Below are 26802 nucleotides of genomic sequence, written 5' to 3'. Positions count from 1 at the left end.
TGGTCTGTAAAAGTGATCAAAGGCTTCAAAATGCTGCCGAGACCCACATCTCAGGAATTTTTACCCCCCAAAATGAAGAGGGGAAGGGGGGTGGGGGGGAAGACAAAACTCCAAGTGTGTGCTGTTGAGTGAATTCATTTGGACAGCTTTTGGGAAGTCACTTTCCATCTGGAGGAGAGTGTCCACAAGGAGAGTTATTCCGGCATAAACTGTTACGGTATAATTACCCAGCTCCAGCTATGCCAGTCTATTTTCTGGTGTAGGCAAGCCAAGTCTAGTTGTTGATACGTAGGCGTGGGAAACACGAAGTCTGCTTTCTAGGCTCAGCTCTGAGTGCTCTCTGTGGCCAGTCCCCTGACCTTTCTGCCTTCTTCCTATGCGAAATGAAAAGAGTTAAGTTAAACCCACTTCACAGATGTGGCATAATGACTAATTGGCTCAAATTTGCGGTGTTGGGGAGAGAGCTGTCAATTAACTTTAGTGTCTTGGGCTGGCTGAATCATTTAGTGTCTTTTCCAAAGTGGGGTTTGTCTCCCTCTCTCAGGGTTGGGTGGCTCTGCTGCTATTCTACAGAGCAGAATCTCATCTGATGTGAAGTGGCAGTGCTAATAAAACCTGGGGTTTAGCTTGTCTCTAGCAATGGTAGACACACGGCTTGTGTGCAGTGACAGCAAGAGTTAAGGCTTTTGCTTCAAGATTTTGTAGTTCAGACTTTGCCTCAAAGCAAATTTTTCCAGTACCTAGAGCCTTTGATATACAAAGAATGTGGGTATGCAGTGATGATGGTACTTCCATCAGTGTTTGTCTGAAACTCAGTGGCAAAATACACGTGTTACTCTCCTTTGGTACCAACAAAAATCAAGGATCGCTCTTCCGTTATTCCCATCAGTTGGCTCAAAAGGCTCAAGGGTGTATGGGCAGCCTGAACCCCAATGATTTCTAGTGCTCGCTTGTTTAATTTTGCACATTGAAATTTCATCATGTCCATGCATATCATGATAGACACAACCTCAGCTTCTCAATGGGCCGTGAACTCTGGCGCCTAATGATGGTATTACCAGGGTCACCAGCCCCAGCAGTTCAAAAAGAGAGCAGGACAATGCTGCTGCACCTGATCCAGGACCTGTGGAAAGCAGGGAAAACTTCTGTGAGGAAGCACATCAAGCATTCACCCTCAGACAACTCTGGGGGGTTTGGGTCAAGCCCCGGAGTGGGTCTGTGGGGGTTTCTCCTCAGTGTGGGAATGTGCCCTCGCTGTGGGAAATACTCGGGGCCGCTCCTTCAGCCTCGGCTGCAGGGCAGCGCGAGGATCTCCCTCAGGTCAACAATGCCCATTTTTACACTTTTCCCGGCACACCGACTTCTCGGGAGCGGCGTGGGACGGCACACAGAGGTTTTACTCACACCCGGACCGTCTCTACGCGGGAACTCCACTCATATCGGCCGTGAATGTTTAATTAAGCGACAAGCCCGGCCGCCCCCCGGCCGCTTATAAACAGAAGTGCTGAATCATGACTCCGCCGGTCCCTCCGCCCGGCCGGCGGGAGCCCCTGGGCAGCGGCTGCCCAAGGGGTGAGGGGGGTGCCGGGCGCCGGGCCGCCCTGAGGGGCCGCGGCCGTGCCCTGAGAGCGCGCCCGCCCGCCCGCGTGAGGCGCGGGGCGCGCACTGTGGCGGCGGCGGCGGCAGCGGCGGCCGCGCTTGTCCTGTAATCGATTGCCGAGCGCGCTGAGCGGCCTCGCGCCGGCTGCGGGCACCCGCCCCCCGCCGCGCCGGCCCCGCCGGGGCTGAGGCGCCGCGGGGCGGGAAAGGGTGTGGAAGGGGGCAGCGGGTGTGTGAGTGTGCGTGAGGGACTGAGTGTCTCTGGGGCTGAGTGTGAGTGTGCGAGTGAGATTGACTGAGTGCGAGCGAGGCAGCGAGTGTGTCCGTGTGAGGGACTTCGAGGGAAGAACTGCGAGTGAGTGAGTGCGTGTCAAGGGCTGAGTGTGAGTGACAATGTGTGAGGGGCTGGTGACTGTGCATGAGGGACAGAGTGCGAGTCCGTGCGGAGGGGGGACGACCGAGTGTGCGGGAGTGAATGAGTGTGTGTGGGTTTGAGCCTGAGGGAGGGACAGTGTGTGTCTGAGGGAGTGTGTGTGAAGGAGGAGGTGTGCATGGGTGTGAGGGAGTGCGCGTATCTGTGAGGGAGCGTGTGTGTGTGTGTGGGAGGGAGGGAGTGCGCGTATCCGTGTGTGAGGGAGGGAAGGGAGTGTGTGAAGGAGGGAGCGAAGGAGTGGTGTGTCTGTGTCTGTGTGTGTGTCTGTGTGTGTGTGTCTGTGGGAGGGAGGGAGGGAGGGAGGGAGGGAGAGCGGCCGCCGCCGCCGCCGCCGCCGGATCGGTTTCTCGGGGTTTGACCAGCTGTCCCAGGCTAACCCTCTGCTCTCTGAAGATGGAGGAAGTAAAAACAGGATTACCCTTAGCTACGGCTCCTCCGCCGCCTTAGTCCCCCCACAGCCAACTGCCGTGCACAAACACACCTCCACTGGGCAGAGGGAGCCGACACTAATAAACACACAAACAAAAGGGGGATGGAACTGACTCACTGCCTGCGCGGCTGAGGTAAATCTGCGCCTGGCTTCTTATTATTTCTTTCTTTTTCTTTCTCCCCTCCCTTCCTCCTCTCCTCTCCCTCCCCGTCCCCTCTTTCCCCGGCGGGAGGAGGGACAGCTCCGTTCCGGGGCCGGCGGGACGCGGGGCTCGGTCCGTCCGTGCGGGTCTGTGTGTGCGGAGGGTCCCCGAGCCGAGCGCGGCTGTGCAGCATCCCCGCGGGCGCCGATGACTTGTTGCTGTTAGCCCAAAATATAAAAATAATTTAAAAAATCCAAAACCAACCAAACAAAAAACCCCCCACGAAGACCAAATCAAAAAAGCAGGGGCAGAAGCCGCGGCGGGTCTCGCCGGTCCGTTACCCAGCCCGGCCCCGCTGCCATTTCCCTCAGCGCCCGCCGCCACCTGCGCGCCCCCGGGGGGCTGCGGCCTGCGGCGGGGAGAAGGGGGAAAGGGAATAAAATGACAAGCGAGGCAGGACTTCCATGACTTTGACAGGTTGTGGCAGGGGCGGGGAGAAGCAGGATGAGGCGCGGAGCCCGGCGTCGCCCAGGGCCGGAGCGGCGCTCCGGGGAAGTTGGCCCGGGTTTGCTGCGCGGGGTGTGAGTGCACCCGCCGAGCCCCCCTCTTCCCATCCCGCCCCGCATCCCTCTTCCCATCCCGCCCCGCATTCCCTCCGCTCCCCCCGATCCGTAGAATCCTTGGAATCCGTAAGGAACCGGTGGATCAAGTTTTCCTCTCTCTCTTTCTCTCTCTCTCTCTTCCCCCCCCATTCTTCCCGCCCCCCCCATTCCTCCCCCCCCCCCCCCCCCCGCTCTCTCCGCGCTAGTTAATCGCATTGCTGTAGCACCGGCTGACCTCCCTCCCTCTCCCTCTTTTTTTTTTGTTTTTTTTTTTTTTTATTTTTTGTTTTTTTTTTTTTTGTTCTTCATCTTCAAAGTATGTGCCATTCCTGAACGAGTTTCCCCGCCGGCTCATCCCGGGGCTTCCCGGCTCCGCATGCCCCACCTGTAAGTGGCGGGGGCGACTTTCTCTCCCCTATCCGTGTCCCCCTCCCCGTCTTTCTTCCCCCCTTCTCCCCCCGCCTTTAAAAAAACTATTTTTTAAAACTTTCTCCATCTTCCTGTGTCTTCAGCTCGAGCAAAACTCTCTCCCTCCATTCCTTGTGGAGAGGAAGGCTCAGCAGCTGGGATTTGCCATCACCAGCCTAAAAATGGTGACCAAACTTTTTCCTTTCCCTCTCCTCTTCCTTGTCCTCTCCCCATTGAAGAAATAAAAAAATAAAAATCAAGCTGTGTTTTAATTTAGGTTATGGATGTTTCTGTGTTTCTTTTTGTCTTCCTCTCTCTTCCTCCTCCCTTCCTCCCCTTTCTTTCCTTCCACTTCATTGGCTGGGATGATCTTTCCCTGTTGCTTCTGATGTTTCTTTCTTTTTCTCAGTGTGTGCCTGCCTACCTGGACTAGGGGGAAGATAAGGTAATTTTGAAGGGCTTGAGGAAGTGGCTTACCTGTTCTGAAAACTTTTTTTCTTTTTTTTTTTTTTTTTCTTTTTTTTTTTGAGATTTATTTTTAAGAGTTGTGAAAATCAGTAATTTAAGAGAGTTTGGTAGTAACGAGGCAGGTTGAAATTTAAGTGTTATGTGCTGAATGCCTTGGGAATTTGATCTGCTTTATACTGAAGAAGAACACAGAGAAAAGTATTTATTTATTGGGGGAGAGTCGGGGAAGGGGGGGAAGGAAAGAGGGTTAAGGGAGGGGGAGGGAAGTGGTTTTGGAGACAAGAAGTGAAGCTGCCTGTTTTCCAGTAAGTAATGGAGAAATTCCAGGAGCCAGGGCTAAATATACTTGGCGATCAATACAGAAATGGCTCATTGTGAATAATTTAGCTGCCTGGTGCAGTGAGAGTTTTGAAACTAAAGGCAAAAAAGAGGCCATGGAGGGAGAGAGGAAATAAAATTTTCCTCTGGTCATGTCAGATTTTTAACTTTTCCACTTAAAAGAACATAGTTATTATTATTGATCTCTCCTCTTTTTCCCCCCCCCCCCCCACAATATATATCAAATGATAGCTAGGGGGTGTCATTCTATACAGTTACTTGGGTTTCGGGAAAGTAATAGCTTGTTCTGTGTCAGCAAAGTGCTTCCAGAAACTTTAAGATTGCTTCACACCACAAAATGTGTGATCTGGGAGTATGAAGTGTGGTGTTTGGCCCTGTGCTGTGGCAAATAAATAGGGTTAGAGTGAACAGGTGTGTGTACAGGTGTGTGTCTCACAGGTGTGAGACAAAGCTGGAACAACTCTGTCCAAGGGGAATGGACATAGGAGGGTTTATTTTGTTTAGACCAGGAGGCAGTCTCTTGTAGTGTGTGTGAAAAGAGCAATTGTTAGTAGTATCCATATCCTCAAAGTCTGTTCTGGCTGCAGATAGAGCAGATAATTGATAAAGCATTACCATCCCAGCTTGAACAAACAAGTGGAAAGTCAGGGTAAAACTCTCAGATCAGGCAAAGTTGTGAGTGGGGCACAGACAGAGAGAGGTATGGTCAGACCAGGATGATCCAGGTGCCACCTGGCCAGGAGGCAGCTGCAGGTCTACTCACATAATTTACAGGAAGAGTTCAGTGATTTGCAAACGAGCACATGCAGTGCACTTGTGCGTTTCTCTAGGCAGTAGTTGCAACAGCAATAAAATGGGCAACTACTTAGGGCTTTAAGTAAGTTTAATCATTTAATGGTTGATACTGACAGGCGTCTCTGAGGGTGTACTTTTCTGCCTTGCAGCACTGCACTTTGACTATGGAAGCAGAGGCTGTTGATGGATATATTACATGTAAGTAGTCATTTTGCTTGATTATTCTGAATTACTTTTCTTTTCCTACTCTCCTTTGTATAATGCAGACACCTGGAAGTTTAGCTTCCTTGCGTACAGTGTCTGCATTGACACTGAATTAGTAGCATTTAAATATAAACTCTCTGTATGGCTGAGAAATGCATGGGGATGGGTGCATGGGTGAGTATCTTTAGGTTTAAATATTTGCTGAAGGTGAATGAACTTTGCAAATAAGAGAGTTCATCTCCAGAAATTCAAACTGCAGCCAAAAACTTTTTATGCCTTTCCCTATGCATTTCTCTTGTTTTCTATGTGGGGGGGTTGTGTAAGTGCTTTGTTTAACTGTCAGTTAACCCACAGTTTTGGGGGGAAGGTCTGTATGATGAATTACTATTCCAGTCTTTCCCTGCCCAGCCTGGATTCTCCCTGTCTGCTAATCGAAAAGTAATCCTAACTTACTTAGAACCAGGCAGCTGGAACAAGGTTTGCCACAGGAGTGTGTGTAAAAGAATGGTGACAGTAGCTTTGAGGGGGCTCTTAAAATCAGACAAGTGTTTACTTGGGGGCACTGAGAGTCGAGGCTTGACAGGCTCTGCAAGACCCCACCAGTAAAGGAGGGAAGGGCAGGGGCGAGGGGAGCGAGCGGGTTGTGGTTTTTAATCTCTGTGTATCTCTGCTGAAGAGGGGGATAACAACTTACGGGGGACCTGTGTTGTGCCCGCAGGTGACAATGACTATTCGCCTGAAAGGGAGCACTGCGGCATGGCCATCGACCTCACCTCCAGCACTCCCAATGGGCAGCACACCTCCCCCTGTCACATGGCAGGCAGTAAGTCTCCTCTTAAGCCTGTTTCTTTCTAGCTGAGGGGTTGGGTTGTTCTGGTCCTCCTGGTCCTTGCTTTGATTACCAGGTCTTAGCCACTGCTATTGGCATTGCTAATAACAGAGGAGGACAGGGGAGACTTTCTTTTCTTTTGGTTCTTGTTTGTGCTGGTGTCTCATCTAAACATGAACGGGATTACTAGTCTGAGCTATCCCAAGGTGGCATTTGAGAGCTGGTCCTTACCTGCTCCAGGTAGGAAAATGCTAGGCTTGACATGCGCTGCTTTTGTTTCCTCGGGTTCTGAAATCCAAATAGAAATTATTATTATTATTACTATTACTACTACTATTACTTACTTTGCTTCCCGAAACAGCTTGAAGTAGCTTTATTTGAAAACAAACAAATTTTATTTACAAAACTCTAGTTGATTATAACAGACTGAAAGGAGTTCGGTTTAGAATGTTGGGTAGAAACTGAGAGTTTTATGAGTTTTGCACAGTGAGAATGTCAAGAGCTGATAATATTTATAGAATTATTATCCTGTTGTATATGGGAGGTAGATAAATGTAGCTTGTGCAATTTCATAAAAGCAACAATCTTAATTTTCTGTGTGAATGCCCTACCTTGTTTAAGTGTTGGTTACAGTGTTACATCAAGATATTTACCTTAATGTAACCTCTACACTTATAGTCCAAAATAAAATGTAACATGCTTTGCTTCCAACATACTTACAGAGTGTTCCTTTCTATGTGTTACTAATTTTCTTTCTAGTTTGTGTGTACTACAGGTAGATATTTATCTATTTAAACAGAGGGTTAAATAGGTAAATATAGTATAGTATAGTATAGTGCCCTACTGAAAACTGTGTAAGAGAGCTTCTGGAGTTGCTTGTTTAAAAATGCACAGTGTATTGACTTCAGAGTCTTTCTGAGAAAAAGATGTTACTTTCCTTTAAGAATTCTTTCCTCTTGCAAATTACGGGTAAAGCGCAGTTTTATGAGCCTTTAAACTGACGGTTATTATGAAGCTCTCTCAATTATATACATGTTGCTGGAGAATATGATTTCTAATACTGTGGACTGAACTTTATATGACAACCACCCATAATTCAGCATCTTTAGACAATTCCAATTGTGCTGCACTGGGATTCTGATATACTTTATTATGTTGTAAAAGTTTTACTACTCACTTTCTTCATTTTCTTTGTTTCCTTTTTATTAATGGGAAGACTTCATTGGAAGGGAAAAAAGTCTCTGTGTTTTAAATCTTCTTTATAATCTAGACTGAAAACCAAAGTCAAATTAGGAATAAAAAGATCTAGAATGAAGTAATGCAAAAGGCTTTAACACACTCAGTATTTTCATGTTCATTGTGTTAACATTTTCAATGGTTTTTAAGCTTCATTAGTTCTTTGCAACACATACGTATCTGCAGCCTTGGTGTTTTTTTAGAGGTGTTTTTGGTCTCTCACAGGTATCTCAAATACTTTTATCATTGCTGCTCTGTGTTAAAGATGTGCTGCTGTTGAAAAATTAAGGGCTCTGCCTGGGTTTCCCAAGCCAAACAAAACTCAAGCTTGTTAAATTTATTGTAATTTATTTACTCTTTGCAGGCTTAGGATTGTTTTGCAGAGAAGGCGGCTTGTGCTGCCTTAAACATGGAAGATATTGATCAGAGGTTGTCGGCTTTTGTGGCAGCTGTTACATTGGTTCATTTAAGGTTTTTTGCCAAATCTTGAATCTAGCATGTGTAGGCTAAATCACCAAGCTGGGCTTTAAAGCTTTCCACCTGCTTTGTGGGGCACAGGAAATCCTTTTAAAGGTTTGGTAACCCAGGGGCCTGCACCTCTCTTTTAAAACTATTTTGTTTTTTGTTTTTTTTGTATTTTAAAAGGGAAGATGGAGGTGGAATAGCTGTTTGAAATATTTTGTATCAATTTAGTAGTTCCCAGTGGATTGACCCATCATCCATTGTTTTAAGTAGAGGCAGTGGCTGTGTTCTATTTCAGATTGGTTTGATTTCCAGCGGGTTGTTGGAGATTAATTGATGTTGGCTGCCATTACAGCAAAGCCCAGGGCATGTTATCCTGGCTGGGTAGGACTTGGGAATGGAGGAGGTGATACAGGGAGCAGACCCCAAATATTTCACTCCCGGGTTGGTTGCCAGTCATTGCCAGAAGCACATGGCCCTCTTTGGCTGTGTGCTCTGGATGTGCACCTGCAAGGTAGAGATCGAAGTTTTGACCTTTGTTCTTCTTGCATTCCATTGAATTGTTTTGAACCACAGCTCTTAATTTAGTTGGAATTTGTGTCTGGCTCAGAAGAGAAACACCAAAAGAAGGAAATTTCTTGGATCTGTGCTGAAATGACTGAGTAGTGCTCTCCCAGCAACAGCAAAATTATGTGCTGGGTAAAGAGTTTTCTATGTTCATTAGCCCCTGGCAATCTGTGTTAGTAGTTCTGTCTGGATTACTGATGTTTTCAGGTTCTATTCCAGAAGGGTTTGGGTCGAATATTTTGGCTACTGCATCCTTTAACCTATTACCATTTTCAAGTATCTAGATGGTATTTGTAGGTTATGGATGGGGATGACACTCAATTTTCCTTGTGAATGAGATGATCCTGAAAGATGAATCACACTAAATCACCTGTCATAGCTAACTGATGATCTTACATATACCTGCCTTTAGCAGAACACTGTATGTGTGTTGGCAGAAGCTCTGTTCTAAAATACTTGACTGTAGTTTTATGTAAGCAAAGATTTAAAATACGTGTAAATAGTCAAACCAAAGAGGTTGATAGATCATCTCACTTTTCTTTACAGCAAAAGATGAATTAGTGTTATACCTGCTGAGTACAGATGATATATTTACATAGCCCCAAATCTGGAAGTCCAGTTTTTCTTTTGATCTTCCATAGGAAAACTCTTACAAAGGCTGACACCCAGAGCTGGGTGTCACAGTCTTGCTCAATTAACTTTGTGTTGGTTTTAGAGAGTTCCCTGCATGGCCCTAAGCCCCCCCATAGACCCCACTGAGTTCAAGGGAGTCCCTCTTGTTCCTGTCTGTGAATGCTGAACTGGGCTATAAGTGATCAGAAACCTCCGAATAGGAACTGGCATGCTAATTAAAGGCTAATGGGGAATCCTTATAAAAGAGGCTTTAAAAAGGAATAATTCCCAGTCACCTCCCCATAATACCACACTGAGTTCTTGCTACAGTTATTAGAGATTTTTTTTTTCCTGTAGGTTAAAATGGACTTAGAGGAATGTCTGCTTTAGAAACTGCAGGGGCACAGTTGTTCAATTAGTTGACTCAATCATTGCTTTGTATAGGATGAAGGACACTTCTCTAAGATCACTGGCCTAGTATCATAGGGAAAATAGTAGCAGCAGCTATTAACATCTGACAGTCAGCGACAAAGGCAATTTCCCCTTAAATTAGAGGCTTGACAGTGGGTGTCCCAGTTAACTTTCTTATCTTTGCTTTCAGAGACAAAAGGAGCCCTTAAACAAAACAGAGTCAGAACAATCATAAATATCAAACCCAACATCTGATGTTTGAAACCGATTAAAATTGTGGTATGCTTTCAGGAGGTGTTTATAGTAGCTTGAAGTGTTAGTAAGTTATGAGAATTTATTCATTAAGAGAGTAAGCCATGTCGGCTGACTCTGCTGCTGAAAATAATGAGGTGATTGCGTTTTCTCCGTGGTGGGGAATGATCGCGCTGTCTGACGAGATCACTAATTGGGACAGCAGCACTAAGTGGGAATGATTTCAGCACTGGTGTTTAAAGAGAACATGGACAGGGTTTTATTATAATGTAGCCAATACTATATTCCAAGTGATCAGGGTGGACTATCAGTTGCACTTTTTTTTGTGGCCCCAAATCTTTCCTGATCACTTTCATTTTTCAAGCCTGAATTGTCATACAACTCCTGTTTTGTCACAGTTGTGTTGTCCTGAGCAGTGAGTTACTTGTACCACAGCTGTATTGGCACATCTGTAGGGATAAAGAAATGTAATTTTGGAGCCTGACTGTTGGAATGAAACCACATGAAGTTAAAAGTTGCTCCATGCCTCAGCTCCATGGCAAACAAGCCTTGTTACCACCAGAATTTACTCCCAGGCACGTGAGGCTCAACCTTGCTCTGGGATTCTTTCCTGGCTGAGCATGTGTTGTGGGCTTTTTCGTAGGGTGAGGTGATGGAGGCTTTCCTTTAGGGAGGGTAGTTGAAGATGGCTGGGCTGGGCTGCAGAGAGGGACTGAATTAGTGCTTTGAGGCAGTCACGCCCCTGATGTGTGTGCATACACTGGGGCATGAAGAATTCTGGAAGCCAAACTGCTGTGCTCTGAACTGGGGATTCAGATCTCCTTTTCTTCCAAATATCTTGGAAAGTACTAAAAACTTGGACCTGATCACCTCAGGATGCTGAGGAATCTTCTGTCCTTAGCAGTCTTTAAGGAGTATGGTAAGCAGCATTTATTGGTCTGGGTATCTCCTGCCTCAGTGCAGGGAGGTGGACTTTTGACAGACACTTGAGTTGTCCTCCAGTCCTTTGTGTCTGACTTTGCAGTCTTGACACTTTGATTTTTTTGGAGCTCAGCTATGGAATCGCACAATGATGCCCAATACAGACGTACCTGTGGTTTGGCACGTTGAATGAGGGTGAGGATGGACTTTGCCAAGATGAGCTCAGACATGAGGGAACATGGCAGGGAACTGTAAGAAGTGAGCTCCTTTGACACAAGAGCATGGTCTTTTATCCTCAGACTTCCTGAGAATTGCTAGGGCAGTAGTAGTTATCAAAGTTTTAGCCAATGCATTTAGCTTTCTTGGACTTTGAGAAGAAAAAATATTAAATGGAAAGCTGATTATCAGGAATTTAGCAGAAATAGAGGGAGTTTTCCACACCTAAGAAACCAAAGCTCTGCAAAGTAGTGTCAGACTGTTTTTCTTGAAAAAAACCTGCAACCCAAACAGAGGAAAGGGCTAACTGGAAATAAAGCATTTCCTGGGATGTACCTTGGAATGTTGTAGCTTTATCCACATCAGCTCAGTTTTTTCACATTGGTGTGGTTAAAGTAATGAAATAGTTCCTCTGATATGAACTCTGTCTGTAAACCAGCACAGAGTAGCCACTGAAATGAGTTGGTGTTTGAATACTCACATACTCACACTGCAGTGGTGAAGGGCTCCCCTGTGTATTTTTCCTACCTTCTGTCACAGTCCTGGCATTCCCTATGGAGCCGCATACTCGGCTGCAAAAACATTCCTCCCTCTCAGTGAGTGTTATAACAAGGGTGGAGTGAAATGATCAGTTAATCTCATTAAATAGGTTTTTATTCATTCTGAAGGAAGTCTCTTAAGAGGTCATCTGCCAGGGCTTTGTTGCAGCACTCACCTTTCTTAGGAAGCTTCTGTTATTCTCTTGGACTGTCAGGTTCAGTTAACTTTCCCTGGTATACGCCCTGTTACAACACTGTGCTCTTGCTAGTTTTGTAGTCAGCAAGTTTTCAGTGCTTGCTTCTGGAATTTCAGTTCCTTTTCAGACAACAAAAAGAGCAATCCTCATCATCCATGAAATATGACACTTTGATAGCAGTGGGATGACAAGATAACCATTGGAGAGTGTTCTGTGTTTCCCATCCCTGAATCTGGGGGAAGGTCCTACACCTGTTGAAATCAATGGGTAACTTCTGCTAGGAAATTGGTTCAAAGGCTTGTTTCCAGTTCCTGTGGGGCACAGGCTCTGTATAATCCTTCAGCTAAGTGATGGTTTGCAGGTTGGCAGGACTAAGTTTTACAGGTGGAAATGCAGCCACCTGTGCTACCTTTGCGCAGTACTGAGGGTGAGCAGAACTCGTCCTTCCAGTGCCAAGAGGGCACCTTGAAGGAGTGATACTATTCTATCCCTGAGGAAAGGGCAGAGCCTCCTTTTCTGCTTTTTTTCTTCAGTACTTCCAATGACTGAAAATCCTTGAAGAACCCACCTTGAGACAGGTCTAAAATTGACGTGTTCTAAAATTCTGTAGAAAATTGAAGAGAGGGCTGAGCCCCTGCTCTGTGTAGTATCAAAACCTGTTCCCAGCCCAGGTGAGGAGCCTGTGCCACAGTGTGTTGTCCATTCCCTAGGGTACTGAACACTTGTTTGGAGTCCAGGCAGTTGACTGCTGCATCCCAATGGAAGGAAGCAGTGCTGAATTACCACTGAGAAGCAATAAGCGTGACAGATATGACTCTGGGCTAGGTGACCAGAGGCCCGGTTTTCCTCCAGGCTCTGGTCATTGTAGGGGAGTCCCTTAGTGTTTCTGTGCTTTTCTTTTTTCCCTCTTGCCTTTTATTTTTCTGAATCACAGAAGCTGCAGATCACTTAGAATGGAGATTTGGATGGTACATGTTAGCCTTTGTCAAAAGTAGGATTTTTTTACAATATCTTCTTTGCTTAGGGGTTATTTTGCATTTAATTTTTGCAGCCCCACAATGAGACGCATTCAGAAGTACCTTAATACCAGCGCAGCTTATTTCCTGTCCTGCACAGCAATAATTGTGGTGGTCCTAAAGTACCCTGTTGTGGTGTGATTAAATTAGAACAACCGCAGAATTTTAACTCTTGCCACACCACTAAGCATTGCCAGGTCTGTGTGTAGATGAGCCCCTATTCACACTGCCCAGCATAATGTGCCCTTGATCTGAAGCCAGGTCTACATTACCGGTTTCTGCTGGCACTGCTGTGTTAGCCTGTGGCTTTGAAGAACTGTAATCCCTCACAGGCAGAGAGATGCTGGCAGAAGCTCGTGCTCCAAGCATAGCCCTGGCTGGCAGGGTCACCTGCAAGTGCTGTTACAGGTGTTACATTGGAAAGTACCGTAAAACAGCAGACACTGTTCCTGGAAAAGCATGGGCTTGATTGATCCCCCTCATTTCTGTGCTCATAGGTCATGTCAACTTCTGTGAATTAGAATGTCTTTTTTGGGTTTTTTAACTGACTTTTGCTTTCTCTCTGCCTCTTATTCTTAAAAAAATCTTTCCAGTTTGAAGGTTTACTTGTGTAATGCTGTGTGGCCAAGGCATAGCACCACAGAGGTGGTGGGCTCTACGTGCATTGTATGAGCTTTTAGCTCATGGCTACTCTGTGTTTGTCCTGTCCAGAGAGGTCACAGGATCTTGATCTTCCCTTTGGTGAAGCTCAGGTTGGTGGTCAGATCCTTGTGTCCTCTCATGTATGGAGGGGAGGTCAGTCCTACAGCCAAATCATGCTACCACCCCCAGTGTGGATGGTGTGAATATCTGTGTCTACCAGCTGGTAGTGAAAAAAACAAGAGGAGTGAAGTGCATCATTCTCCTACACAGGTAGGAGCCCCTCTTCTTAGCAGACTGTGGGTTTTACACAAGGCATGAGCCAAGGAATCTGATTCACTGCAGACCTGTCTGCTCTCCCCACAATGGTTTTGTGTTACTTGGAGAAGCTGCACAGACTGCTTTTTCCCAGCCTCTTTTCCTGCTGTGGTATTGGTACCTACAACCTGTGAGGTTGCTCTGGGCACAGGTGTACTCACTGCAGTAGGGGAGAGAGAAGAGGATGATCAGTGTGAGTATTCAAGTCCCTGCCCTGTCTCTGGCTTGGAGAAGGCCTTTGGAGGACTCAATGCTAACGTCCGCCCTGAAACTTCATGCAGTGGGGATAGAAGACACATGTTGGTGCTGCTGTTTTCAGGCTCTTTGTCCTGAGGGCTGGATGTCTCAAATGTTTTTCAAAGGAGGTAGGACATGGTGAAGTACAGAAAATCCATTCATGTTGTTGCCTGTCCAACCTATCATCTTTTTTTCTCATGAATCTTCTTCTTGTGTGAGGAGGTAAGGCAGGCTGTGTTTCCTCTCCAGCTAATGGAAGATCTGGGCAGGGCTTACAGGAGAGATGCTCTGTTGGCAGTTAAACCACATACATGACAAAGCTTGACATTCCGATGGGGGGATTTTCTTGTTTATCCCCTCTGCTCCTCCGCTTGAACAAAACAAGTGTTAGACTAAAGACATCTGTGCTGTGACCTTTAGCATCAGGCTGGAGTTTTCTCAGCTTCTTTTTAATGATGTTTTTCTTGCATTTTCCCCCAGCCTCTAAAACCTCCCAATTCCATCATAAGAAAGTGATGTTGTCCTGGTTTTTCTCAAGGGGCAAAGTTTTCCCTCAGCCCATGAAAATGATGTTGGTGAGTGGCACAGATTGCTGCCTGCAGAGCCCTGTGATATGCTCAAGTCCATGGTAATTTTTCTCGTAATTACTCTTTGATTTGGGAATGCCTGTGTGCGGTTCTATGAGAATTCACACCTCATCTTTCGTAGACATCAACTCTGCTTCTGGACGTTTTATGATTCCTTCTGCAAGCAAAGTTGCTTTTTTAGGTACCAATCTAGCTGTAAAACACAAACTGAGAGAGTTTTTGGTAACTCTATCTGTGCATTGTTTAAACTTCAGCAGTGTAAATTAAATATCCACTTTTGTCCAAGAAGCGGCAACGGGACGGTCTGAACTCCCTTCTTCTGAAAATGAAAGAAGTTGCTTCTTTCTCTATGAAAACAGCAAGTCTTTTTACCCAGAAGAGATATGAGGTTTATTCATTTGAGGATGAGTAGCTGTTCTCTTAAAGTTGTGGATGGTTTAAAAGTTTTCAGGAAAGAGTGGCAGTAGATTGAAGACCTTGTTCTGTTAGCAGCCAGGCCGGTGATAGAGGGAGACAGCTCAGGCAAAATGGCGTTCAGTTTTTAATCTTATTTCTTGAGAAATTGATATCCTGCAGGGTTTGACTTGTCGAGATAACGGCCCCTGAAGGAGAATAAATCTTATTAATTAGCAGTTTTGCATACTGCTTTTAATTGTCCATTCCTAGGTACAGGCTTCGTATTGCACGTGTGCTGTCATGGTGAGGGGCCTCTTTCCTGCATCCCTGGAGAGTCTGCCGGGATCTGGCACCAGTGCAGAGTCTGCCCGAGTATAGAAATATTTCAGAATACACCACTGGGCCTTAAATTTACTCAGTGCCTTAATGCTCATCATCTTTCAGATTTAGGCATGTCCTAAATGTAGTTGTAAGTAATAGTTTTACAGTTTAATCTCCCAAAATTGGGTCAACCTTACCAGTTATTTTGACCTTGTTACCAGCACAGGTAGTTCCTGGGTGAGTCTAATACATCTCCATGCAGCTGTGTGGAACAGCCTGGCTATCAGCTTTACTTGAAGCCCCCTGTTGGAAATTTTCCCCCTACCTTAAATACACAGGCCTCTCTCTCTGTCACTGTAGGGTATTATCTTTGGATAATCTAGTCTTCTAGAGAGTAATATAACAATATCTTCTTGTTGTATCACGTTTTTTCAGTCTTAAGAGCTTTACAAAGGATACCAGTTGAAGAAATACAAATGAGTGGATAGAATTTTAGGCTGAAGAGGTGGAGAAAAAGTAGGGAAATTAATCTTAATAAGAATTCAGCTCCTGTAGGTGGGAGTCAGTCAGCTTCATAATTTGTGTATGTGACTGCAAAGAGTACAGGTAGCTCTTAAGAAGAATGATGTGCTAGTTGTGTATTTAAGGGTCAAGTGATGTTAGCAGACTGTGAGAGCTCTGTGAGTTTATTCTTGGCCTTCTTTTAAATTTCTGTTCTATAAATTGCACAATTTATTTTACTAAAATCCCATGTACCTACATGTGAATCCCAGAGTGTTCTCATAGTCTAAATGCTATGACCTGTCAGCTGCCCCCAAATTACCTAATATCAAGTAGAGAAGGTTGGCAGCCAAAGAAAAAGATAGGAAAATGTGTCCAGCCTGGTTTCTGACAAGCCTGTACATGTGCAGTGCAGTAATACAAATGGAAGGCACTTAGCGAGAGTTTCAGTCACATACAACAGAGAAGTACAGGCTTGAAAAATAGTAGGAAAGTGCAATTGTTATGAAACGAGGAAGCCAGAAAGAGGAGAAAGAAGTATGTGAATTGTGTCTCGGCTGAAGGAAAAACTATTAAGCGCCACCCTTTTCAAATGTCAAACGCATGGGAAAAAGTTGTTGGAAGCCAGTCTCTGCTAAGTTTGCTGCTTGCAAAACCTACTGTTTTTTGGGAGATGTTTGTGCAAAATCACCTCTCTGGTCTGCCTGTGAGACCAGACATGACTCAGGCTATCAGCATGTAACATGGTTTCAGGTTGCTGTCTTACTGCTTTTGGTCTAAAATGCTGTAAAGAAGTGTTTGCTTTTTTTTCTCACTTTTAAAGTGCTTCATTCATTTAACGTCATTAGCGCTATTGTTACTTAAATTTACCTTCTGACTGGTAACCATTAAATATTTATAGAGAAATCGATAGTAGTGAGATTTTTGTTCGAGTAAATATATATCACATATGTACTGAAAACCAAAGCAAACTGCAGTGCATTCCAGGAAATAATCTATAGTGCCGCTCTGTAATGTTCTTCCTCATCTTCATGTCAGGATGTTTTATCTGTGTCCCTGCTCATTCCTGCCCCAGAACTCTGGCTATTCCATTTAACAGCCTAGAACAACAAAGCCTTAGGAAAAGCGTAGAAGAAGTGTTTTTTCACTGTAGAAATGTGAGTGATAATTGCCAACTAATTATCCAAGGTTCCTTAATGACTGGATTCAGGGAGATCCTTAGGTTTGATGTATGTCTGGTAGACCGCTCTCCAGCCAGAGACTGCTGTATTAGAAGAAGAGAATGGATCTGGCTGAAGGCAAACCCAGCCCTTCCCAACATTTGGCATGGGGAAAGTATTTTTGAGAGAAGATGGTGATGTGGCAACAGAAGATGATGGTTTAAAACCATTTAAAACCAGTGCCTAATAAAAAAAATAGGACTGGGCTTAAAACAGCTTTGGAGCCGGGCTTAAGTTCATTGCAGGGAGGAAAGACAAAGGTGTGAGATAGAGAGCACAGTTGATGTGCACAGGGCAGTTTATTCTCCATTTTGGGTCTTTGCAGCATTTTCTTGCGCAACTATAGATGGAATAAATCTTTGTAGACCATCCAAGAGATGACCTTAATCCACTGTTCTGGCCAGGTGTTTTGGAAGGGGGGAAGCTTCCTTATGAGTCAGTGATGAAATTTTAATTTATAATTATGACTGTAGTTTATAATAATAATTCTAATTATATATATAAACAGTTTAACCTACTATAATGTAAAATGGTAACATTTGCTGAGCTTTGGCTGCTTTCAGATGGTGAAAATGTGCTGGTGGTTGTTGGCTGGGATTCAGAAACATTTGTCAAAATTTTGTGTGCTATGTGAACAACAAAATTTTGTGTGGATTAAGCAATTATTAATTCTCTCCCATTATCCGTCAGATAAAACTACAACTAGCTCATTAACCAAAATTAATTGTAAATAAAGCCGATCTGTTGTTGAGGAAACTAGTTAGAATGGTAATTGGTTAATGATGATGCATTTAATTTCAAACTGCAGTTTTAAAAGCTACTCCTTTTGGCAGTGACACAGCAAGGTGTTCTGAAATGAAGCAGAGTGCTTGTCACTGTCATTGTCCTCTTAATTAATGCCACCAGGACTGCCTGTGTTTTGAATCTAATTAGTGTCCCCTGCAGAGCACTTGGAAATGTCCTGATTGTGCTCACACTGAAGCCAGTGGTTAAACTGTTTTGTGACCTCTGTGTGCAGGAGGTAACACAGGAGACAGTGTGGAAGTGGTGGTGTAGGACATTGCACACTGCTGGCTTCCCTCCTGCAGCAGCACGTCCTCATGTCTGAGCTCTGGGAATAGTGGCTGTGCTTTGGGATTTGCTACTGCCTTGCCATGGAGATAAATCTGGAGTTTCAGGCCAACAAAACTGAATTGTGACTCAACGTTTTAAAAATGATTGAGTGAGTAATTTTCCATGCAGTTTCATTACAGTATCTTTTGCCCCAAGGATTATTTACTGTAGGGTAACCTCCAGCATGTTTTTGCTGCTATTTGTAATATTGAATTTTAGTAAGAGAGGACTTGTTTAAATAGGGTAATGTTTTTATCACAAATTACCCAGTTCTAATGGTAAAATTAGCATCATGAGTAAAATCAGCAGTTGTACCTGGTAGTCTACATGCACAATTTCTTAATTATTTCTTTACTCTGTTTTCAAAATGAATTAAATGCTATTATGAAATGAGCACAAATATGTTTAATTTTCTCCGACTACCATTTCAATCATTAACAAAGAAATGGGCATCGCGGACTGAATATCTCATTCAGGAGGGCCACCAAGTTGATCAGAGAGGGGCGGAGCATCTCTGCTATGAGGAGGGGCTGAGAGAATTGGGATTGTTCAGCCAGGAGAAGGCTTTGGGATGACCTAATTGTAGCAAGAAAGATGGAGAGAGACTATTTCCAAGGATCTGGAGTGACAGGACAAGGGGAATGGCTTCCCAGTGCCAGAGAGCAGGGTTAGGTTGAACATTAGGAAGAATTTCTTGGCTCGAGGGTGGGGAGGCCCTGGCACAGGCTGCCCAGAGAAGCTGTGGCTGCCCCATTCCTGGAAGTGTCCAAGACCACGTTGGATGGGGCTTGGAGCAGTCTGGGATAGTGGAAGGTGTCCCTGCCCATGGAAGGGAGTGGGATGAGATTGGCTTTAAGGTGTCTTCCAACTGAAACCATTCTATGATTCTCCTTGTCCCATCATTTGTAATCACACTACTGATTTCCCTTTTTTCCTTCTGACTTTGTTTAGAGGGAATTACAGAACTAAAGCATTGACTTAATCTTTAATGTTCCTCCTTCCCAGACTTGAAGGGAATAACAAATAAATACATTTTTCCTAATTTATTTTTAACTTTTTCTCTGTGAGCTTTTTTTCTCTTGTGCTTCCTGGTCCATGGGGAGAAAAACCCTACGAGCATGTTTTAGTTACATCACTAATATTAGAACTGAGTAATCGGGTGGCTTTGGCAGCAGTCTCGTTTATAAATTGTTGGTGAGCAGATGGCTCACCAAGTTGGCATGCCAGCTCCAAACTTTCACAATCATGAGTCAAGTTTGAAATCGCAAGATTGCCTTGCATACCATGAGGGGTTTTTTTATTTTTAATGTGTGTTTGTTTAATAAATGTGGCTCTCGATGGTGCTTCTCATTCTTGAGCTGTGTTTTGCACTGAAGCATGGCTTTTCAGCAGTCTCTGGCTTTGGGAATGCCTTTTTTTCTTAATTTAATGAAAGAGGAGACCTTTTAGTCACTTATCTGAAAATCTTGCTGCTAAGAAAAACTAATAAATGTCAGTGTAAGGGACATAAAAGTGAATCTTGTCAATCCTGGCTAATGTCAAACATTCAAATGATTGAAATCATTCACAAATGAACTTAGAACAACTTTTGGGTCGTATGCACAAATATTTTTTAGGAATAATTTGCTGATATTTGTTACCCTGGATGTATATTTGATACCCTGGCAGTTCCATGCCAATTTGTTTGTTTTCTGAGTGCAGGGCTTAAGTCATTAGGCAGCATGGAGTACAAACGTTCCATTTTGAAATGCAAGAGTGAATATTTTCTGTAAGCAAAAAGTAGCAATAAGGAAACTGGGCCGAGCAAGAGTGCTCAGACATTCTCCCTGTGAACACACTGAAGTTCCAAAAGGGTCAGATCTTGATCCACTTGAGAATTTGGACTGATATTACTGGAAGGATTTCTGCTTTTTTCTTTTTCTCTTTTCCTTTTCAAGCTATTCCTTTAAGTAAAATTAATATGCTATATGTGGGTTATAATGCATTGTGGGACCTGTTATGGAATGATAATTAGACCTTATTTCTAAATGATTCCACACAAAGTATGCTGTTGTAAATGCTAAACAACTGTGTTTCATCCATAATCATGTAATTGGTGTGTGCAGCTAATTAGTGTGTGTTCAATTTAGGCCCAGATTTTTTGGAAATGTCTCCTGTTCTGGTCCTGATTTAGCAAAGCTCTTAAACAGATGATTAACTTCCATTGGCTTTAATAGGACTTAAGCACATTCTTAATCAGGGCCATTGTGTCAAATCATGTCTCTTGGTGACAATCAGAGCAACCTGCCAGAGCCGTAATAAAAATATCCGTAGGTCCTTCTTAAATTTAGATTAATCATTTCTTTAATTCATGAAGCATTTTGTTTCATAATCTGAAACTCTGTGTAGGTATCTTTCTCTCTCTCTCTTTTTAAGCAAATGGTTATTGTCACAATCTAATTGTATGTGTAAAGTTTAAAGATTTTAACTAGCTTGGCAGGCTGTTTACATCAAATCTGTTCAATACACCTTTGAGATGGAGAAGAAGAAAATAGGCATCTGAGAGTGCCTCACCGGAATATAAATGTCAGTGCTGATAGATATCTATGATAGAAAATTTGTGTGGGAGTAATAATTTAGTAATAAAATAGGTCAAATTAATTTTTATGCTGAAGGGGATACCTTACAATAACCATTTTGTAATTTTATGTTTGACAGTTTGCTCTGCATTATGTGGCTAGGTGGAGCTGAGATAATGTAATCCATTTCCAGTTGTAAACAAGATTGCTTTAAGAGCTGCAGTAGTAAGATGCATGTTGGCTGACTTTAAGCTGAAAGGTAATTGCCTCTGAATATTAATATGCATGTGGGGATTTTGTTTTTAATTCTGGGATTTCATCTTTGCCCTATAGCAGCTCTGAAGAGGCCCTTGTTTTCCCAAACCCCACTTTGCTGCTAATTGAAGCTGATGGCAAGTGTTGAATTTTGGGTCCTTTGCTTCTATTTTATGTGGCCTGCGTTCCTTGGAGAGTGCTGCTTTCTTTGGCTGTTATTTTTTTGTTGTTGTTGTTAACCACCTTTTGAGTTGAGGATTTTTGGAGATGCTCTTGGTGTCCTACAGCAGCTATAAGTAGTTGCTGGGATGGAGAAGGAAGGATGGTATGGTAGGCTATGGATAAGGGGAGAAGTTGCTGCACTAATTAAATTGGAGCCTCTTACAGAAATGAGAGTTAAGGTGCTGATCCTGTGCTCTGTAGCTGGCGAGCTTTCCCATGAGTAATTTAAGACCTATCCAAATCTCACTGCACTATGTGGGAGATTCTCTCATTCCACACACTTGTGGAGCAGACCCCTGTCACAGGGGCAAGTTGTAGGTAGTCACAAGCATAGTTTAGGGAAACATCAACTGGCTGCATTTGTATTTGAAATTGTTTAGGTATGGAAGGCTACAGCCAGATTACAAGCAAGCTGTACCTCAGCTTTCCATTTAAATTCCAGCCCTTGGCTTGCACAAGCTGTTCCATTACCCACTGCTTACAGCAAGGCTCTGCACTGGGAGCAGCGGGATTGGTGTTGAGCAGGGTGTTACTGCAGCTCTGCTCTGGAGCAAACTGCATCTGAGCAGTGCTGCAGGAGCTTGGGAATCTGTTGTGTGCAGGGTTTTAACCTGCACATGTTTTAATGGCACTGGCTGTGTGGGCTGTCATTAGTTAGGACTGTTTAAAGGTGTTATAACTGGCAGGGGCCCCAGATGCCCTTCTAGCCGAGGTGACTATTCCTAAGGCAAGCATTCAAAGTGGAGTTCAGCATTCCTTGTTCTCTGTGACAATGCCAGCATTTTCTTCTGAAAAAGGAAAACCAAATAACAAAAAGGTATTTTTAGCTTGGATCGATTTGCTGATCCAGTTTAGTGCACGGTCTCACACAGTGAGAGGGTGGTGTCTGAGCAGGAATGGGAGCTCCTAGCTCTTTTTCTGTTTCTGCAGAGGAAAAGGCACTCTGAGCTGTGCTGATACCTCACACAAGTCATCAACTGTGTGGTCAGCAAGGCAGGCAGCTGGCTTTTCTGCTGCCTCTGACCCAGTGCAAAAGGTGGTTGCCTCTTGCAGAGGGATGGGGCCAGCAGCTCAGCGGTGCTGGGTTCACAACCAGCCCTTTCGCAGGCTGCAGTTAGCTCACAGCTCACATTTGGACTGTAACCTCATATATAACACCTCCACTTAAACAGTAATGGTGGTATGAGTTGGAACCACTGAATAGAGGCAGACTTGAATCTTCCACATTCCTGCACCTTGCACAAACTTTGGAGTATTGAGTTTTTTGGTTCAGAATGATTTTTAAATAGTGCCCCATCTCTGGTGATTTGGTCTGACACTTCCTGAAGTTAAGGGGAGTCTTGGTGGTATTTCAGTCATTTTTGCAAGATGATGCTGCCTGTAGCAAAGCTGTTCTATGGATGCCTTTGCTAAAAAATTACTTAGCTACAGAAACATTTGACTGTAGGCTGGTAAGCAGAAAAAGTGAGGGTGTGTGGGTTTGTGAATGTATGTTGCCCATTAAGGAGTCTCACTCAATGCTGGGTGCTTCATTACAATGAGAAAAATAACATAAAAGGATTTTAATAACTAATTAACTTGTTCTCTAATGGATCAGGTACTGTCTTAAGGGCAGTAGTTTAAAAGAGTCCGTTTAATGAAAGTTGACTGCAGGTATGTCCTGTGGCTATTACAAACTTTGTTTTATAATAGCATGTATTTTTCAATAGTTCCTTGCCATGCTGTAATGTGGTTGGAGTGGGAGAAATTAGAAAACTGACCATTTCCCGGCAGATAGCGATAAGTTTCTACTCAGTCAGAATGCTCTATGCGCTGTGATAGGTTTATAATTATTATCCTAAGATTGATGTTTTTGGGGGGGAGTGTAAATTTGTGCAGCAGTAATCCATTAAGAAATCAATAATCATTCCATCCTGAAATGCAGTTTCTCTACAACATTATAAATACACACCAAAGATTTGAAACTCTGCCGGTTTCCCCTTCTCCACCCCCCTTCTCCCACTTCCCTGAACTCCAAGTTCAATGCCCTTTGTTGTGTTGGGGAAGCAGTTACCTGGTGGGACTCTTCTGTCGGGAAAATCAAGGCGGGTAGAATTAGCATGATCCTGAGAGCCAGCAAAGCTTTTTAGTGTGAACTTTGCTTTCCCATGAAAAGTACCCTTTTTATCTTGGGGAAGTTCTCCCTCTCCTCTGCCAGGGTCTCATCTCTCCTAGATGGGGATGATGAAGATTCATGCCTTGTTCCTCTCTAGAGAACAGTGGAGAGGAAGTATTAGAGAAGTGCAAAGTCGTTGTATGTGTACATTTCCTTTTCCTCACTTCTCCTCGTTTAGGCTTGGTTCTTCACATAACAGTTCAGAGGTTTGGCTATCAGAGACCAGCACATCCTGCAGGACTTCCCTTTTTTCTCTGAATTCTCCCTAGCTGGGCAAACATTTTTGAACTGCTGCTGTAAGTTATCCCCTGATGCAGAGAGCTGGAAACATACTTTATCTAGGAGTGAAGGTGATTATAACCGATAAATAGTAGCTGAGAGGGGAAGAGTTAGAGTATTATTTGTGTTTCTTTGCGGAGGAATAAATTATCTGGAATGAGGTGCTAGGTCAGACTGTTTTTGATCTTGCAAGGAAAAATGTGGATGGAGCAGGTAGATGCTATTGCTGTAGCGAGAGCCACAAAACACAGGGTATGTCTAATATTACATTTCCATGTCTTTTGCTTTTATTATTCCTCTACTTACTTTTTGTTAGAGCTGGTTGAAAAATAATTTCTAATAAAAAGCTCTTCTTTTTCCATTTCAGTTTGAATTACTATTATTTTTAGCCAGCTTAGCTATTGGTTGAAAAAAGGGGCATTTTTTAATGACAGTTGTTTTTTACACTCATGATAGTTGTTTAGGCCTAATTTCCCTCTTTCTCATCTGCCCCCAAAAAAACATGCTTGGTTTGGTTAGATATGCCTTTTCCTCCTCTGAAAACATTGTCATCCAATTCAGAGGCCACCAGCCTCTTCAGCTTTGAGAGGGAGAAAAAACAGTCTTTATCACATCTTTGCTTTTAAGATTTGAGAATCTCAGGTTATGTCCAGAGGTCTAACAAGTGTAAAGTGTGAGTTTTGGCTGTGATTTGGTACATATGTGCCTTGGCTTATTTGGGAATACCCACATGGGTAGAATTATACATGTGTTTTACTGTTTGCAGACAGGGAGTGTGGGTGGGCTGCTGATGAACAAAACTGGACACTGAGAAGCCAAACTCCGATTCTCATCTCTGTAGTTGCTCTAGAATAATCCAAGGCTATTGTCATGGCAAATTCTCTCACTGTGATCCTGTATAGAAAGAGCTTTCACACATGGACTGACTGTGGGGACACTTGCCTTTCACTGGTTCTCACTGGAAAGTGCAAAGTTGGATGCTAATAGGAAAAGACCCAGATGCCAGCAAAAGAAAGATCTTGTCAATTGTGTTCAGTAGGTTTTCATTCAGCATTGACTTCTTGTCTGGTGAATTTGAGGTTTTTTTCCTTAAGGCCATGAACCCTATACTGGGTACTTTCAGTAAAGAATAGTTCTTAATTTACCTAAAACTGTCCCTCTTGCTCAGATGCTGGTAGTGTATGAGTTCAGCAAGGACTGACACTTTGTGGGTTTTGACTCTTCTTAGTTTTATACCTTGTAACTGGCTTCACTTCTTTGGTCTTCATACTGATTAATGGCTTTTATACATCACTGATTCTTAATTTTGAAAATATATATATATTTTTTCTCCTCTCTGGACAATTTGTGATACAGAAGCAGCAGCTGATGGACAGCTGATTTTTCTGCAATGGTTTGCTGAAGTCATGCCAATGACATGTGGCTTTTCAGTGAAATAGGAAGACTTTATCACATTTTTTTGTTTTACCCATTACCTTTTTTTTCCAGTGGTTTACAGAAAAGTGAGTGCTAAAAGCCCAGTATCAGCTCACAGGATGCCGAGTTTAACAGATAGGGCTTTATTAGCTCTCGGTTGCATTTGTCTTTACTTCACAAGTCTCTATTTAGAACTACCTGTAAGTGGTTATTTTCCAGTGCGGTTTTCAAAAACAAACCACTCTTTTTTCTTACTGTTGTTGCTGCTGGGTTTTTTTAACTACTAAAAGCTCATCACCATGTATATAACTCTTATGTGTCCACTGATAGCTTGAGTGGCAAGTTACAGAAATTGGTGTAAGTGGCTTTTCGGAAAGAAAATTCTTCAAAGAGAAATATTTAACAAACCGAACAATTAAGAGATGCCATCTCAATCAATAAGTTGGAGTTAATTGGCTGTGTACAAAGCGTTTTTAAACAACTTCCCTGAAGAGTTTGTGTATTGAGCTTAGAGTGCCTTTCTAGTGAGGCTATTTTCAAAGGCTGGTTTCTTCTGAAAAGTGCTTGTTTTCAATATTTTTTTGTCTAATTTCCAGACTGAATGCTGTCTTGCATATAAGTCTCACTGAGTGAATTTAAGACTATTTAATAACAGCTTTTTGTTTCTTTCTTTGTGTGTGTGTGCCCCCCTAGGAGTATCCCATGTTCTAGTGGCTGTAAACTGCTGGTCTGAAAGGCAGTCAGCAGCTGCTCTCAGCCTGTGGGCAATAACAGCTCTTGAGATGTGCTGTATTCAGGTGTCTGTGTCACCTCATTTTTCCATTTCTGTTAACTTTATCAAAGTCTCCCAAGTGCAACACATTGACCCCAAGCCACGTGTTGGGACCAACAGTCTTAAACTGATAGTTAAATTCCTGCTTGTAGAGGTGTCATAAACCCTATTGGGATTAAAAGGAAAAAAGAACTCCAAACCCCTTTATTAGCACCCTCAAGTTATGGATACATTTCCAAAAGGGTATTTCATGCCAAGCCCTCAAAAGCCTCTCCAGTGATGAACAGGCATCATTCTCTGAACCTTCAGAGAATGGAGGTGGAAGAAGAGCTTCCTCTCTCTTTTAGCAAGAGCCACCTGTATCTTTGGAATGCCTCCCTTGGGATGTTGTAGGCCTGACTTTTAGGGATGGCAGAGATTGCTAGACGGTGTCTGAGCGGATCAGGAATACACGCAGTTGGACATTGGAAGAGTTGGTCTGAGTGGCTTGGTCAGTGGCACACGGTGAGACAGCAACCAAGCTGAAATGCCTGTCTTCCAGCTATGAGTTCATTTCACCAGACCAGTGTTCCTTGCTTTGTGGGTTGTGTAGAGCTGTTAAATGTGTTTCATGAAGCCCCCCCCACCCCCGTTTTTTCTTTTTCCTTGACCTAAATGTCACCTGTAAAAGTCAAGGTAAATGGTAAGAATGGAAGAAATCACTAGCATAAAATCTGGAGAACTAAGTAGTTCAAAGTAAAATACTTTCTTAATGCTTTTCCTGGAAATTGTTCTTCTCTTTTGACCCCCCAAAGGTCTTCACTGGGACTTTTAAGCTAAAGAACTGTGATTCTGGGTAATAGATCTCAAATAATTTGAGCAATGCTGCATTCAGATGAAGAAATATTAACGGGTCTTGTTCAGGCCGATTCTCCCTTGTGCGGTTGGGTAAAGGAATGGGGAGTAAATCATTGAGTAGGTATATCTTCCATTCAGCAGGAGCTGCACATGATGGGATTATTAGTATTTCTAAACTAAAGCCCCTGACAGATCCTTGGATGCTTAAAGCTGTTGTGATGCTTTACCAGATGGTTCAGAAACTCAGACTGGAATATCTCATTGGCTGGTGCTGAACAATGACATTTCAAACCCACAC

The 26802-nt window shown here is 43.6% G+C and overlaps 1 protein-coding gene across 6 annotated transcripts in view; it reads left to right on the top strand.

The window, feature by feature from the left end:
- The first annotated feature begins 2385 nt into the window (after positions 1 to 2385).
- The window catches only part of IKZF2 (IKAROS family zinc finger 2), a 115985-nt gene continuing 91568 nt past the window's right edge, over positions 2386 to 26802 (top strand). For 4 of the 6 annotated variants that reach the window (XM_058839978.1, XM_058839976.1, XM_058839977.1 and 1 more), the window contains exons 1-3: positions 2386 to 2595; positions 5366 to 5414; positions 6139 to 6243. In XM_058839978.1, coding sequence (XP_058695961.1) covers positions 5381 to 5414; positions 6139 to 6243 — 139 coding nt within the window. In that variant the 5' untranslated portion in view covers positions 2386 to 2595; positions 5366 to 5380. Of the gene's footprint in view, positions 2596 to 3523; positions 3594 to 4023; positions 4060 to 5365; positions 5415 to 6138; positions 6244 to 26802 lie in introns of all 6 variants that reach the window. The other 2 variants (XM_058839973.1, XM_058839974.1) reach the window with 2 other exon arrangements.

Source organism: Poecile atricapillus, chromosome 5 (assembly GCF_030490865.1).
Source record: "Poecile atricapillus isolate bPoeAtr1 chromosome 5, bPoeAtr1.hap1, whole genome shotgun sequence".
NCBI classification, from domain to species: Eukaryota; Metazoa; Chordata; class Aves; order Passeriformes; family Paridae; genus Poecile; species Poecile atricapillus.
Note: the sequence above shows the minus strand (reverse complement) of the source record. Positions and strands in the feature narration are given on the sequence as shown.